Raw genomic sequence first — 16,424 nt, 5'->3', positions numbered from 1 at the left:
GCAAAAATAAATAAATAAATAAATACTGTTAAAACGGAAGGCAAAAACTTTTCTTGCAAAGTATTTCCTTCAGATATGCATTAATTACAAAAAGGAAAAAAAATATAACAATACGGTGGACACCACCTTGACCAAGGGATCAAGGTCAATATCACCAGTAAAGAGACACACTGGCATTATGAACCCCCATGATAGGAGACAAAGGGCACTCACGTGGCATTCTACACATTCTCCACACGCCAGAACCGAATAACTTCTCTTTAGTCATGACAAAATGTCAGAGAAATTCAAACTGAGGGACATTAAGAACAAAGCTAGAGCTCCGGGGTCCAAGTTCTGGGAAGGTTAGGGACCCGCGATATTCCGTGGCCGCGGAGATGTTCGAAGAGACCCGGAGGGGGCGCTAGGGGTCACGCGGCCATGCCAGGGGCGTGCCTGCGGGCGGTACCTCGCTCCCCCGCCCCGTGAGCCTCTCTGATGCGTTTCTTTTCCAGAGTCCTGCGTCTCTTCCCAGGGCGGCCGAAGCCTTCAGACCTCTCCGGACAATGGCAGCAGTCGAAGTACTGAAGATTGGTAAAAAAACTCTATGAGGGTAAAACAAAAGGAGTCTACGAATTGTTGGATAGTCCAGGAAAAGTCCTCCTGCAATCCAAGGACCAGATAACAGCAGGAAATGCAGCCAGAAAGAATCACCTTGAAGGAAAAGCTGCAATCTCAAATAAAATTACCAGCTGTATTTTTCAGTTGTTACAGGAAGCAGGTATCAAAACTGCTTTCACCAAAAAATGTGGGGAGACAGCTTTCATTGCACCTAAGTGTGAAGTGATTCCAATTGAATGGGTTTGTAGAAGAATAGCAACTGGTTCTTTTCTCAAAAGAAATCCTGGTGTTAAGGAAGGATATAAGTTCTACCCACCTAAAGTGGAGGTGTTTTTTAAGGATGATGCCAATAATGATCCACAGTGGTCTGAGGAACAGCTAATTGCTGCAAATTTTTGCTTTGCTGGACTTGTTATAGGACAAACTGAAGTGGATATCATGAGTCATGCTACGCAGGCTATTTTTGAAATACTGGAGAAATCCTGGTTGCCCCAGAACTGTACACTAGTTGATATGAAGATTGAATTTGGTGTTGATGTAATCACCAGAGAAATTGTTCTTGCTGATGTTATTGATAATGATTCCTGGAGACTCTGGCCATCAGGAGACCGAAGCCAGCAAAAAGACAAACAGTCGTATCGTGATCTCAAGGAAGTAACTCCTGAAGAGCTACAGATGGTAAAGAAAAATTTTGAGTAGGTTGCAGAAAGAGTAGAGTTGCTTCTGAAACCAGAAAGTCAGTGCAGGGTTATAGTATTGATGGGCTCAACCTCTGATCTTAATCACTGTGAAAAAATTAAGAAGGCTTGTGGAAATTTTGGCATTCCATGCGAACTCAGGGTCACCTCTGCCCATAAAGGACCAGATGAAACTCTGAGGATTAAAGCTGAGTATGAAGGAGATGGAATTCCTACTGTATTTGTGGCAGTGGCAGGCAGAAGCAATGGTTTAGGGCTGGTGTTGTATGGTAACACTGCATATCCAGTTATCAGCTGTCCTCCTCTCACTCCAGACTGGGGAGCTCAGGATGTGTGGTCTTCTCTTCAATTACCCGTGGTCTTGGCTGTTCAACCATCCTTTCTCCAGAAGGATCAGCTCAGTTTGCTGCTCAGATATTTGGATTAAATAACCATTTGATCTGGGCCCGACTGCAGGCAAGTGTATTAAACACATGGATTTCCTTGAAGCAGGCTGACAAGAAAATTAGAGAGGCCAGTTTATAAGAAAGAACATCACTGCATTTTTTTAAGGAGGAAAACTATAATATTCTGGTTTAGCTGCCCCCCCCCAAAAAATCAAGATGGAAAGATTTTAAATCATTGAGAGAAAAATAAAATTTGTAAGTGAATAAATGCTTTTCTCAATTCAAAAAAAAAAAAAAAAAAAAGGACAAAGCTAGTGGAGGTGATGGAATTCCAGCTGAACTATTTCAAATCCTAAAAGATGATGCTGTTTAAGTGCTGCACTCAATATGCTAGTAAATTTGGAAAACTCAGCAGCGGCCACAGGACTAGAAAAGGTCAGTTTACACTCCAATCCCAAAGAAGGGCAATGCCAAAGAATGCTCAAACTACCGCACAATTGCACTCATCTCACACGCTAGCAAGGTAATGCTCAAAATCCTTCAAGCTGGGCTTCAACACTCCATGAACTGAGAACTTCCATATATCAAGTTGGATTTAGAAAAGACAGAGAAACCAGAGATCGAACATCTGTCGGATCATAGAAAAAGCAAGGGAATTCCAGAAAACATCTACTTCTGCTGATTACACTGAAGCCTTTGACTGTGGATCACAAAAAACTATAGAAAATTCTTAAAGAAATGGGAATACCAGACCACCATCCCTGCCTCCTGAGAAACCTGTATGCAGGTCAAGAAGCAACAGTTAGAACCGGACATGGAACAATGCACTGGTTCAAAACTGAGAAAGGAGCACATCAAGGCTGTATATCATCACCCCGCTCATTTAACTCACATGCAGAGTACATCATGAGAAATACCAGGCTAGATGAAGCACAAGCTGGAATCAAGACTGCCAGGGGAAAAGTAAATAATTTCAGATATGCAGATGATACCATCCTAATGGCAGAAATCGAAAAAGAACAAGAGAGCCTCTTGATTAAGGTGAAAAAGAAGCATGAAAAAGCTGGCTTAAAACTCAACATTCAGAAAATGAAGATTATGGCATCCAGTCCCATCACTTCCTGGCATAGGGATGGGGAAAAAGTGGAAGCAGTGACAGACTTTATTTTCTTGGGCTCCAAAATCACTGCGGACAGTGACGGCAGCCATGAAATTAAAAGACGCTTGCTTCTTGGAAGAAAAGCTGTGACAAACCTGGACAGCATATTAAAAAGCAAAGACACCACTCTGCCAACAAAGGTCTGTTTAGTCAATGCTATGGTTTTTCCAGTAGTCATGTACAGATGTAGAGGGTTGGACCATAAAGAAGGCTGATCTCCTAGGAGATCAAACCAGTCATTCCTAAAGGAAATCAACCCTGATTACTCATTGGAAGGACTGATGCTGAAACTCCAATACTTGAGCCACCTGATGTGAAGAACTGACTCACTGGAAAAGACCCTGATGCTGGGAAAGATTGAGGACAGGAGGAGAAGGGGCTGACAGAGGATGAGATGGTTGGATGGCATCACTGACTCAGTGCACATGAGTTTGGGCAAACTCCAAGACAGTGAAGAACAGGGAAGCCTGGCATGCTACAGTCCATGGGGTCACAAAGAGTCGGACACAACTGAGCGACTGAACAGCAGCAGCTACTAAATAACTCACTGGCACTCTCTGGAGTCTCAGAAACTGTCACTGACCAGAAGAGTTTAAGGAGACAAAGCAACTAAATAGCATGTGGGATCCTGCACTGGATCCCAAAACAGAAGAAGGATGTTAGTGGGAAAACCATGTCCAGTTACCAGGGTTGCCCTTGTTAATACCTTGGTCCTAACAACTGCACCATGGTTACATACAAAGCTGATTCAGAGGAAGCTGGGGGAAGCATATATGGGAACCTTACTGTATAACTATTTCAAGTTAAAAAAAAAAAAAAAAAAACCTTTTTCCAAAGAACAAGAGTGTTCTGTCCCATAAACCACATATCACTGAAAAATAGTGTTTTACCACCAATTCTCTAACCTTAAGAGATAAACATAACAAATTTTACATGTATAGTGTATAATTAACTTAATACACAGGCTTCCCTGGGGGGTCAGATGGATAAAGGATCTGTCTGCAATGTGGGAGACCAGAGTTCAATCCCTGGTTGGGAAGATCCCCTGGAGAAGGGAAGGACTACCCACCCCAGGATTCTTGCCTGGAGAACCCTATGGATGGAGGAGCCTAGCAGGCAACAGTCCATGGGGTCACAGTGAGTCAAGCTCAACTGAGTGACCAACACTTTCAGTTTCACTTTTTCAACTTCATACACAGGGAAAGCCCAAAGCCTCCTTACCGAGGCCCTTCCTTGGCCCGCTCCTACCTCCCCATCCCCTAACATCTGACAGGAAGATCATCAAGATTCCCCTGCACTCACAGGGAGCAACGCGAGGCATCCCAAGGATGCTGATTCCTATACGCATCCACGAACTGAGAGACTGGGGAGGAGGGGACAGTCATTAATGCAGCAAGTACATTCTGAGTGCCCATCCCTGCCAGGCACCGTTCTGGGCCCCTGGAAAACAGCCACGAACAAACCTGACAAGGTTACCAGCTTTCATGGAGTTTACATTCAAGGAGAGAGACGATAAACAAGAAACCAAACAAAAATCCTTTCACATGCACACGCACAAAACTCAATCACGGTAAATGCCATGAAGCCGATGACCAGTGCAGTTGATAAAGACGTCTCAGAAGAAGTGGTATTTGAGCCAGGACCTGATCTTTCTCTAATCCCCAGTTTCCTCATCTAGCAAGTGGAGCTAAAAATATTCACTCCTGTGGACTGTTGTCAAGAATTAAATTAGATAATGATGGCAAAGGATTTAGCAGAGTTCCTAGTGAGTGCCTAGACACAGTAATTGGTGCCAAAAATCACTTACCAACACTATTACAGTGAAGCACTTTCTCAACTGACTTTAAATTCTGTGTTGACATTTGCTCCACGTGTCTATGAGTGGACTGCTGATCACAGAAAAAGTTCCTTCCCCTCCCCTGGGCAGCAACAATGAATAATGAATATACTTGGGAAAGAACAGAGTAGGAAACACAAGCTCGGTGCAGAGTCGGAGGAAGTGAAGGGACGCACCCAGGCCCCTCTGGCGGTCCCTCCCGTGTCTGGTGAGAGTTACTGGGCTGAACCCAAGGGGAAAAGGACTACCTTTCCGTGAGGGGTTTCTGCGGGCTGCTGTCTGTAACTACAGCGAGACAGAAGGCAATCCAGGCCATCGAGAACAGAGGGAGGCCCTGCCCTGGGGAGGGGATGGAGGTGCTGGGGCGTTGTCACATCAGCCCCAGGCCAGAAGTATAATGTATTTCCTTCCACAAAACAGGCCTTAGCAAGATTACATCCCAATTCCAGGATCCACAAAAACAGAAAAAGCTATTGAAATAATTTAGAAAATTAATTGTGAAATGAGACTGTGTAGGCTAAATCAGCTTTAGACCAAAGTGCTCTCTCTACATTGCACCACTGGACATTTCAAAATAACCTCTGACACAAACACACACACACACAGATGCCATGAATAAAATAAAGCAAATTTTACTATTAAATTACACTTACTAAATACTCAAGTCACTTAACATTATTTCAAACTTCTGGTACTCACATGTGCAAGTGCATCACACATATTAAGATAGTTTTAAATTTTGTGTATGAAAAACATCGCCAGTCATTTGCTTCATGTTACTTGTCAAGTCCACCTGAAAGTGGAGGAAGTCAAGTCTTACCTAAAAGAAAGAAAAAGCCTCCATCTGCCCCAGACTCCATGAGTCAGGGTCAGCGCCAGCACAGCGCTCCCCGGGGAGTCTCCCCGGGGCCCCACAGCTACCCACCCGAGTGCCTACTGCCTAGATCCCCCACCAGCATCCTAAGCCAACTCAATTCACCACGGTGGCCCTTTACTCTGACCTGCTCAGCCCACATCCTAACCTTGGGAAAGGTCATGCCTCCACTTAACAGGGCCCCGAGCCACTCAGTCATCTGGCTCTTCCCCTCTCTACGCCCTACTGACTGGTCTTCAAGATGTTTCTTGCAAATGCAAAATACAGGATATAAAACAGTTATACATTATGTTGCTACACAATCAGGAGAAAGAAAAAAAAAGACTGGATTCAAATGCACCTGAATTTTGGATCATCTCTGAATCATGAAATTATATACAATTTTCGATTTGATTTCTTGGGTACACTTTTTGCACACATTTTTAATAAGCACACGGTATTTTCACAATCGAAACAATATTGTGAAAGTTTTTTCAGGGTCCTGTTCATAAGTTTCGATCTCATGCCCTTTCCTATTACTCAGAACTCCAGCCTCAGCCAGGGTCCCAGCCCTCTCAGCCACACTCCAGTTCCCTGAACGTGTGCCCACTCCACAGAGAGCTGAGGCCTCGGGGCCCTGCAGCCCAGGAAATGGCAGCAAAGTCAGTGGGTAACGGTGTATACAAGGCACTTAGCACCGCCCTTGGGAAATAGTCAACCAATGCTCACTGTTGCTGGCCATAGTGGTGTTTCTCTACACTGCTATTGGATGAAACTTCTGAAAATCCATCAGCAGCTCTCAGCGCCTAAAAAGAGCAACCAATATTTACAGAGCGCTTACTCTGAGGCCTGATACTGTTAGCAAGGGTTACTTCATTCAAAAACCATCTCAGCCCCACGAGAGGGCTCCTGCGACAATCTCCACCTTACAGGTGAAGAAACGGAAGCACAGAACACCTGAGTAGAGTGCCAAGACCCAGAGCGAGGAAGCGGGAGGACTGGGGTTCAAACCCAGCCCAGCCCAGCCTTCCTGTCTGACGGAACTTTCCACGAGGACAGACATGCCCTGTTCCACATGTAGATACTGAGCACTTGAAATGTGACTTGTACAGCCAAGAAACTACATTTTACATCTTATTTAATATTAATATGAGCAGCTGCACGCAGCCAAGGGCTACGACGCTAGCCAGCACAAGACAGGACTATAAAAGCCCCAACTCCCAAGCTGAACAAAGAAATGTCCTCAGAACACCCTGCCTACCAACCTCTCAACCAATCCTTACCCAAATCTCCAGTTTGTCTAAGATCCCCGGTAACTGTATTTGGTGCCATCTGCCAGGCATCCCCGCCTATCCTCATCTGAGCCTTCTGTACTATGGGGGGGAACCCATTCTCCACCATGACCGAGCTATGTGACCTCAGGCAGGCTCTCTGGGTCTCTGAGCCTTGCTCCTCATCTGCAGAATGGAGGGACTGTGCTGCCTTTCAAAGGGCATCAGTCAAGAACTTCACAGACCCTCTCTAAATGGTGGTCACTGACACCCCTTCTTCAGGGCTCAATTGAGTCTCTACCCTCTCATCTAAGGGACCCTGGGAAGCTACAGACCTCTGCCTCCAACCTCCAGAACCCCGAGGTCCCCCTGACAACCACACTCGGATTCTGTTGCTGCCAGCGTGTGTGGCTGTGGCCCTGACTTCTCCGCCAGCAGCCCAGCCGTCCCCTGAGGCCAACAGCTCTGTCATCAGCGAGCCCAGGACAACAAGTCCCCGGGCGGAGGGCTCCAGAGGGAGGCGGAGCCAGATCAGCCCGCTTGATTATCTGGGGCAGCCGTTCTGTTTCCCCTCTGTCAAATGGGGGTGAAAAGCCTCTGTCAGTGAGTTGGTGGAAGGGGGAAAGGAAGTCCCCAAGATGAAGAAGTGAGCACGTGCCTGGTGCAAGGCAAGGCAGCAGCTCAACAGACACAGCCCACCAGAGCCTGGTGCCAAAACAGATCGAAGAGGCCTCCGCAGAGCTATCTTCCCCGCCACACCTGCTCTCCAATGGGAAGACTTCAGCAGAGCCTAACGACACCAACCCCAGTCAAACAACCACTGGCATTTTTTCTTTTCCTTTTAACTTGACAGACATGACAGCAAATTCTACCTGAGAGGCTAATCGGGAAGAGAGGCTGAGAACCGTCATGGATAGAAGGTGTGGGGTGGACCTGCCTTGTCAGATGAGAAAGCGCATTACAAAGCTAACATCTGGTCTGCTGCCAGCACTCAACAAAAAAAAACTGGGGGGGAGAACATTTTAAAATACAAGTTATTGCATAAAGGTACAATTGTGAAATTCTAATAATAACAGCAGCCATGGCAACCCACTCCAGTACTCTTGCCTGGAAAATCCCATGGATGGAGGAGCCTGGTGGGCTGCAGTCCATGGGGTCTCAAAGAGTCAGACACGACTGAGCGACTTCACTTTCACTTTTCACTTTCATGCATTGGAGAAGGAAATGGCAACCCACTTCAGTGATCTTGCCTGGAGAATCCCAGGGACGGCGGAGCCTGGTGGGCTGCCGTCTATGGGGCCGCACGGAGTCGGACACGACTGAAGCGACTTAGCAGCAGCAGCAGCAGTCTTCACAGAGCCCATGCTATATGCCAGGCACCACGTGTAGAGCTTTGCCCCATGCACGTATGTCTTCTGCACCTCATGAGTGTTCTTCACACTGCCAACTGCAACTCATCAGTAGATCTTCAAGTCAATTTAGTAGACCTAAAAATAGACATGCGGGGGGGTTTCCCTAGTGGTCCAGTTGTTGAGACTCCGGGCTTCCACTGCTGGGGCTGTGGGTGCGATCCCTGGTCAGGGACCTAGGATCCCACATGTCCCAAGATGTGGCCAAGAAATTAATTTTTTAAAAAATTTTAAGAGAAAATTTTAAAAGAGACAGAATAGGATAAAATTGAAACTATGAGTGAATTGCATGTAACACTTCATAAATCTTTTACATATCTACAGGGCTTCGATTTTAAATGTGTTTCTTATTGTGAGTCATAGTAAAAAGTATTTGGAAAAGACCTTGTCTCACAGAAGATTTTATAAGGTATATATAATTATCGTCACCATTTTGCAGATGTAAAAATTGGGGCTTAGGACAATTAAGTCTCTTGTTCAAAGGTACCCACCTGGTAAATGACAGCTAAGACAGGAACCCAGGCCGTCTACCCTCAGACCCCGAACATGTAACCCCAATAGATCAACCAGATAGGATGGATGACCCTGAAAAATCACCTAGTGTTTCCAGGAAAAAACAAGCAACTGAAACCGACGGGAAATGGACAAATTAGTTCCCCAATTATTATTTTGCTGGCTCTTCAGAAGGTTAAAAAAAAAAAAAAAATCTATCTTGTAAGACTGTAAAAATGAAACCAGTGAAAAAAGAAAAGATGAGGCATCAGACCAGGGGGAGAAATCACCAAGAAAAAGACAGAGACAGTACATAAATAGTAAGCTTTTGCCCACAAAAATTATGAATGAATGAAGTGTCTGCTGACATTTTATTCGTGTTATAAAGCATAGCTGTGACTGTCTAGGAAACTGACTTTTGGACAAGCTATCTTCTTCAGTCTGGAAAATGGCATGATAATCACAGCCTCTACCTGTGATTAAATGAGGTTCTGCACCACTGGTCCAGAGAAAACACTCAATAAAGGGAGGGGCTGTTACTTGATGGAACGCAATGGCTTTTTCAAACTTCAAACTACTACTTCTGCCACATAACCAAAAACCACAAGATAGTGCTGGGGTTCAGGGTGGGCCACCCCAAAATTCACTTCCATGACATATTGATTGTTTTAAATTAAAGTTACTTAAGAAACGGCCCATCTATGAGGGATACTCTGGCCCTCCTCTCCGTCTCCCTGAAAGCAAGAAACCAATCTCCACATGAAAGGCAGACCCCCTGTCTGTGGAGGTGGGAGGACACCCCTACTGCCAAAGATGGGGATTCTGGACCTTGTTCTTCTTCAATGTGCTACCCCAAGGGGCTTCCCTGCGGGCTCAGCCAATATAGAAGGCGCGGGTCAGGAAGATCCCCCGGGGAAGGAAACGGCAATCCACTTCGGTATTCTTGCCTGGGAAACCCCATGGACAAAGGGCCCCGCTGCTGCTGCTGCTAAGTCGCTTCAGTCGTGTCCAACTCTGTGCGATCCCATAGACGGCAGCCCACCCACCAGGCTCCCCCGTCCCTGGGATTCTCCACAAAGGGCCCTGGTGAGCTACAACCCATGGGGTCACGAAGAGCCAGATGCCACTTAGCAACGAAACAACCACCCCAAGCTCAAACCCTGTTTAGACTCCTCACTAATTGGGCACACAAAACCTAAGGTTCTTTGACCTCTGTCAATTCTTTACAAGTTTGTTTCTTTTCCGCCTGTTAACCTTCTGTCAATTTCATTATTAGACCAGGCACTAAGAACTCACCAAGAGGGAGAGGAAGAAGTTTCCTCCTCCTGGATAATTAGTAAAAAGAACGCATCACATTTCGTCCTTAATCAAGCAGTGGGTGCCTCTTCAGAGGACTGGTGACCACACAGGCTCCTGGCTTAGAGTCAGTATCTCACCCCCTTGCCCCATCCTTCAACAGGATGCAACCTAACCGCCCTATCACCCCAGGCCTCTCCTTCCTACTGGCTGCTTCCTGTTTGCCTGCCTTCAGGGCTTGCACCCTTATTTGCAAAAGCCAAGACAGGGAACAACTTAAGGGTCCATCAACAGACGAATGGATAAAGAAGACGTGACCGACAAACACACATAAATATGAATATGTGAGTATTACCCAGCCATGAAAAAGAAGAAGGAGATCCTGCTATCTGTAACAACATAGATGAATCTTGAGGGCATTATGCCAAGTGAAAACAGTCAGAGAAAGAGAACTACTGTATAGATGGCCCTTACACGTGGAATCAAAAAAAAAAAAACCAGCAACAACTAGGTCAAAGGAATTCAATTTGTACTTTCCAGAGGGAAGGGATAGGGAACAGGGGGACTGGATGATGGGCGTCCAAAGTCACAAACTTTCAGTTATAAGATAAATAAGTCCTGGGGATATAATGTACAACATGATGACCATAGTTAATACCTCTGGAAAGTATTTAAAAGCTGTTTTGAGAGTAAATCCTAAGAGTTTTCATCACAAGGGGAAAAACATTTTTTTCTTTTTTTTGGAACAATATGAGATGATGGATGTTAACTAACCTTACTGTGGTAATTATTTCACAACGTATACAAGTCAAGTTATTAGGCCGTATATCTGACACTTACAAATATGTCAACACATCTCAATCAAACTGGGGGAAAATTCATTTAACAACTTCCTTCAAACCTCCTGAACAACGAGCTAAAACTTCTTTCTGTGGCGCCAATGACTTCTTGGATAACTCTTTAAAACTACATAAACAAGTTTTGAATTATTAATTATAAAACTACCAAGAGCAAAGTAAAAACTCAAACAGTCTTCTATCCTGGCCTAATACACTTTTCATCAGCCCTCCTCCGCGGAGTTAGCTGTCAGGCTTCTTGTGAATCACTCTACACAGATATGGCCGTGTGTGTGCATTTTTAACATTTTTAACATTCACACAACTCTACAACAGTGTATGCATCTGTGAGAACCTTGCTTTTCTTATCTAATTCTCTATCTTGGAACTCTTTTTAAGACAAAGATCCTAAGAGTCTTTTGTAAGTATTAAATTGTACTCTGCCAAATGACTTGGCCACAATTTTAAAATTCCCCCATTACTGTACATTTAGGTCATTTATGATGTTTTTGTTGTTGTTATACAAAGAATGATGCAGAAGTATCCTTATACATACATCTTGGTAGATAGGAATACAATCTATAAAATAAAATCTTAGAAATGAAATTTCTCAACCAAAGAGTTTATAAATTTCATATCTTGACAGCTACTGTCAAATTTCCCAACATGGAAGTTTCAAAGGTGTTGACCCTTTATGATCCCATCACCAACACTCAAAGTTCAGCTAATCACCAATCTCATCAGTGAAAAATGGTTTCTTACAAATATTATAACCTGCAACTCTTTCCTTATGAGTTAAGCCAAGCATTTCTGGTTGGCCATTAGTATACCTCTTTCCACTTCACTGCCAACTTCCAGAACATTTTCTCTCCTTGAAATTGCTCTTTGGAAGGTTATCAACACTCGTCTCCAAGACCAAAGACGTACTGGCAACAGCAGAGTACCATCTTGGCAACACCAGACACCAGCAACCACCGCCTCTTCCGGGCGCCTTCTCCCTTCCCTTCACGACCATGTGCTGTGCTGGTTCTCCTCCACGCCTGCAGGCCAATCATCTCCCTGGAAACCTGCTGAGAAGCATATCCCAGCGCCCAGCCTGATTCCCTCTTCTTCTGATGGTAAACAGTCTTTTTTTTTAATCTACTGTATATCTGTGCTTTATACAGAAAAATAAGGTTTCTAGGTATTTCCCTCGTGGTCCAGTGGCTAGGATTCCACGCTCTCAATGCAGGGGGCCTTGGTCTGATCTCTGGGTCAGCGTATCAGGATACTAGATCCCGCAAACTAGATCCTACATGCCAAAACTAAGACCCAGCACAGCCAAATAAATAGATAAACAAAATGTTAAAAAAAAAAAAATTTCTCCTCCTGAGAAATCTCCACCTCACTGTAACATTCTTAAACTGTCATCCATGTGCTAAAAATTTCCAAATGCCAATCCTCAGATCACCTGAGACTCGTGTTTTCTTCCAGTCTTCTCAACAACAGCAAAGAAATGGATGTCCTTCCGACACTTCAGACAGTGAACTTCGTCAACACTTGGGGGAGCACTCATTCTAGGGGGACACTGTGCTTGTATTTTACATTTACTGCATCTCCTGAAACTCACAAACCCAAGAGAACACACCTTCCTCAAACCTCTCACACCTTCTTAAGCATCAAACCTCAGTTAGTGACTATTCTTCCCCTCTCCCCAACTTCCCACCCAATGAACTGCCAACTCCTGTCAATTCTGCCAGCAAACTGTCTCCGTGGATCCTTCCAGCCTTCCCACCCCCACCTGTAGCCAGACTTCTGCCTCCTCGTGCTCAATTGCTCAGTCGTGTCCAACTCTTTGACCCTATGAACTGTAGCTTGCCAGGCTCCTCTGTCCACGGGATTTCCCAGGCAAGAATACCAGAGTGGGTTGCCATTTCCTTCTCCAGGGTATCTTCCTGACCCAGGGATCAAACACAGGTCTCCAGCATTGGCAGGCGCTAAATAAATGCTTTCTAGTTACTCAATACAATCTTGTAGCATGTGCTCCAAAGCTTCTTTAGTTCAAAGAAGGAAAAGAACTTTCATATCTTGTACATGTAAATCCAAAATAAAGAACAATCTTTTAAAAACATCTAAATGGGGCCATTTGTTTTGTAGGACTGAATATACATAGAAATGCATATATCTGACTTACCAAAAAGTCAAACTTCTTCCCTAAAAAGCTTTAGAAATAACTTAAAAATCACAAAAGCACAGGTTTCCAATAGCTACAAATCAGAATAATGACTCCCTATCTGCCAAAAGAAAAACATAGTCAGGTGAATTAAAGAAGGTTCCAGCAATCTCTTGATTTTATAATCCTCTGATGCCTCAATCAGCTGTCAGAACTAACAAACAATGACCTCCAAAGTCAACACAAGAAAAGTAGCAAAGGCCATATGGCAAGTTAAATGCTCAACTTGCTTGAGAAGCCAATAAAAACAAATGGCCTTGTGTGAACTACTCCTATCAACTGGAAAGGACATATCCCATTTGGATCCACTTTATTCTTTAAAGTTAAACCAATTTAAAAAGTAACTATTCTAAAGCCAGTGATTATAGTCACTGAAAAGGAAGAACAGATTATTCTTCAGAGAATGTAGAGTGAAATCATTCTGAAAAGCATCACTTAGTGGAAACATTCAAGATTAAATTATAACCACCTCCCTATTAACATCGGCATATTTCAAACACGTGTACTTAAGTGTCCTTGAATTTTTTCTCCCAGGAAGCAAAACTTATTAAAGTTTTCCCATCCACTCTTTAAGCTGAAGTTAAGGATGGCGAAACTACTGATCAGAAGAAGTCAAGGTTCATGTTCGGTGAATCATAATCATCTCTTATTAAGAAATTAAAAAGTTACACCGATGATAGTGAGAGAACTTCTCAGTTGGCACAATTGAGGGGACTTTGCCTCACTGCTCTGGTGCCCCGTAACCACGCTCGTGAATTTACACCTTCAGGAAAGTGATCCCTTGATGCTTTTTAAAGGGGGAGGGTGCAAACTTCCTCAAATTCTCGGGACGGGGAGGAGTTGACAGGAATCTTCATGGCGCCGTAAACTCTTTACCCCCCGAGTGTCCTCCGGAGCAGTGTAAAAGCGAGAGCAAAGCTTCAAGTTGCCCCAGGCCCCCAGAGGCCATCACCGGGCCCGGGGTGCCGGGGACGGCTCTGGACCCCAAGTCCAGGACGGCTCTGGAGGGGAGCTGGACACCAGCTCCCTCCGGGTGAGGAAGCGCGCGGGAGCCACCTGCGCCCCAACCCCTGTACTCACCTGCGATTCATGGGCCGGACCCTCACGGCCACCTTGACCGAGGCCATCGCTCATCCCGGCCCGGCCCGCGTGCGCCCGCGCGATCCCGCGCCCGCCGCAGCCCGCGACTCCCGAGACGCTGCCCGCGGCTCCCGCCCCCTTCCCCGGCCCCCGCCCCTGCGCTCGGGCCGGACTCTACGGCAGCGGCTGCCCTCCGGCCCCGCCTCTGAGCATGCTCAGAGCGGCTCCGGCCCGCGTGATCCGCGCTCCGGCGGCTCCCGGGCGGCGCGCAGGGGCGGAGCCAGGGTGCCTGGGAGCCGGTTCCGAGGTCAAGAAATCAGGTAGTTCGAGCCTCAGGGCTGCTAGGGACGGGGCGATTTCAAGAAAGCCTAAAACCCAACCTCATTCCTTGAAAAAACTGGGAGGAGGCAGAAGAAGAGGAGTTCGCAGCAATTTAGAGCCAGCTCAAGAACCACAATCCTGAGGTCAAATTACCAAAAACAGTTTTTCAGCCCTAACCAAGGACCTGGCTTTACCCCACCGGGAAGGAGTTAACTCATCCAATTTAAAACCGGAGCACAGAGATTATCACAGCTTGATAGTGGGCCACTGCTCAGGTCTTCTCTACTACTCTGAAGCTGTCTGAGCCTGTGTTCTGGACCCTTCAATTCAGGGATACGAAGAAATGAAAATAAAAAGGGTACGGCAAGAATGGCTATATGGTCTGAAACCAGATCTTAATTGGACTTTTTTTGCACTTATGTTACAGTTGGGGCTTCCCAGGTGAATGAGTGGTAAAGAATCTCCCTGCAGTGCAGGAGATGGGGGTTCCATCCCTGGATCAGGAAGATTCTCTAGAGAAAGAAATGGCAACTTGCTCCAGTATTCTTGCCTGGAGAATTCCAAGGACAGAGGAACTGGTGGGCTACAGTCCATGAGGCCCCAAAGCGTCCGACAGGACTTAGCGACTGAGCACATATATGTTACAGTTCCGTCTTCAAGGAATTAGGGGTGGGAACGACTCTCTCCCGGGGTTTAGGGTCTCGGAGAAGTGAAGTCCGAGGTCCTATCCCGGCTCCTGTCTGCTCCCCTCTCCCGAAGAATGCACTCTTTGGGGCATTCGTTCACACACACCCAAGGGCCCATCTATGAGCCACAGGCCACATTAACCAAGACATCAATTCTGCCTTCCTCCGCTGCCCCACTCTGGGCCTCTCAGCCCACCCATCCCAGCCCCACGACCCACCCTTCCTGCCTCCGGTCTCACAGCTGAAGGGGGGTGGGGGCAGGCAGGAAAATCCACAGAAGGCAGTGCCATACTCAACAGCCAGTGTGCCCCCACGTTCCTAATGGAGCCACAAAAGGGTGCTCTGCCCTCATCTCCTCCTTGCCGGTGTTTCACACCCCCAGGGCACCCAGAGAGCTGAGAGGGGGCGGGGGGCGGGGCACTGCTTTTCCACAAGTCCAGCTATGATGGGGGCCCACAAGAAGTGGAGGCTGGGTTCCTGGGTTTGAGCTTCGGCTCCAGCATTAGCTTTGGGTAGCCCAGTCTGCATTATTGGGCGCCTCTAAGGCTCTTGCTTTATCCACAAGTCAGGAAAAACCTCTGGTTGTCGGTTCACGCTTTGAGATGATGCCTGCAAACACGTGACACACTTAAACAAGGAATCGTAGCGTCAGTTCCCCGAGAGCCCTGACGCTGGCCGGGAATCAGCACCCTGCGAGTTCCTAGAGCCCAGAGACCCATGGCTTTTCCCCTTTGGGAGCACAGAGCTGTGTGCGGATTCGACCACCAAGAGGCGGAGAAACTAGGCGCGCCGTGGTCCGGAACGGGCCGGGCATGCGCGGTAGCGGCGGGCCGGGTAAAGACAAGGCGGAGAAGCTCGCGCGGCGCCCGGGATACCCGGGCAGGGGCGGAGCCAACCTTATATGGGAGCTGCGCGGGGACAAACTGCGCGCTGGCCGCCTTCCCGGGGGAGGGGGGCGCGTCCCATCGTCTGCGTGAGCCGCCGCCGCCCCTGCTAACGACCACTCTATTAAGGTCGGGGGCTTCAGTGCACAGAGCACGCGAGGGGTCCAGAGCCGACAAAGCCAGCCCAATTCTTAAAGACAACAAATTACACAAGCTTGCAGGAGGAGTTCAAGATTAAAAGCTGTTTTCTGTGTCTAGGGCTTCACTGGTTGGCTCTTCGGAAGGTTTTGTTCATTCATTCATTTCCAACACCCTGCTCTTGCCTCTAAGCCCTCTATCCCTTCGTGACTTCGCCATTTGACGAAACAGACCAAAGCAGTCCCGCAGACACTTTGGCCTCACCT

The 16,424-nt window shown here is 46.6% G+C and overlaps 1 protein-coding gene and 1 pseudogene across 6 annotated transcripts in view; one reads left to right on the top strand and one right to left on the bottom strand.

Annotated features, from left to right (window-relative positions):
* KIF16B (kinesin family member 16B) overlaps positions 1-14,349 on the bottom strand; it is a 305,646-nt gene extending 291,297 nt beyond the window's left edge. For 3 of the 6 annotated variants that reach the window (XR_015139975.1, XM_086335004.1, XM_086335005.1), the window contains exon 1: positions 14,130-14,340. Coding sequence is in view for 5 of the 6 variants with exons in the window: in XM_086335004.1 (XP_086191130.1) it covers positions 14,130-14,176 (47 nt within the window). In the remaining variant the exon portion in view is untranslated. Of the gene's footprint in view, positions 1-14,129 lie in introns of all 6 variants that reach the window. The other 3 variants (XM_086334996.1, XM_086334997.1, XM_086335002.1) reach the window with 3 other exon arrangements.
* Positions 535-1,952, top strand: LOC147361254 (bifunctional phosphoribosylaminoimidazole carboxylase/phosphoribosylaminoimidazole succinocarboxamide synthetase pseudogene; annotated as a pseudogene).
* Positions 14,350-16,424: the final 2,075 nt, after the last annotated feature.

The sequence above is a fragment of the Bos grunniens genome, chromosome 13 (assembly GCF_055505025.1).
Source record: "Bos grunniens cultivar Pamir isolate PY7600 chromosome 13, Bosgru_T2T1.0, whole genome shotgun sequence".
Taxonomy (NCBI): Eukaryota; Metazoa; Chordata; class Mammalia; order Artiodactyla; family Bovidae; genus Bos; species Bos grunniens.
Note: the sequence above shows the minus strand (reverse complement) of the source record. Positions and strands in the feature narration are given on the sequence as shown.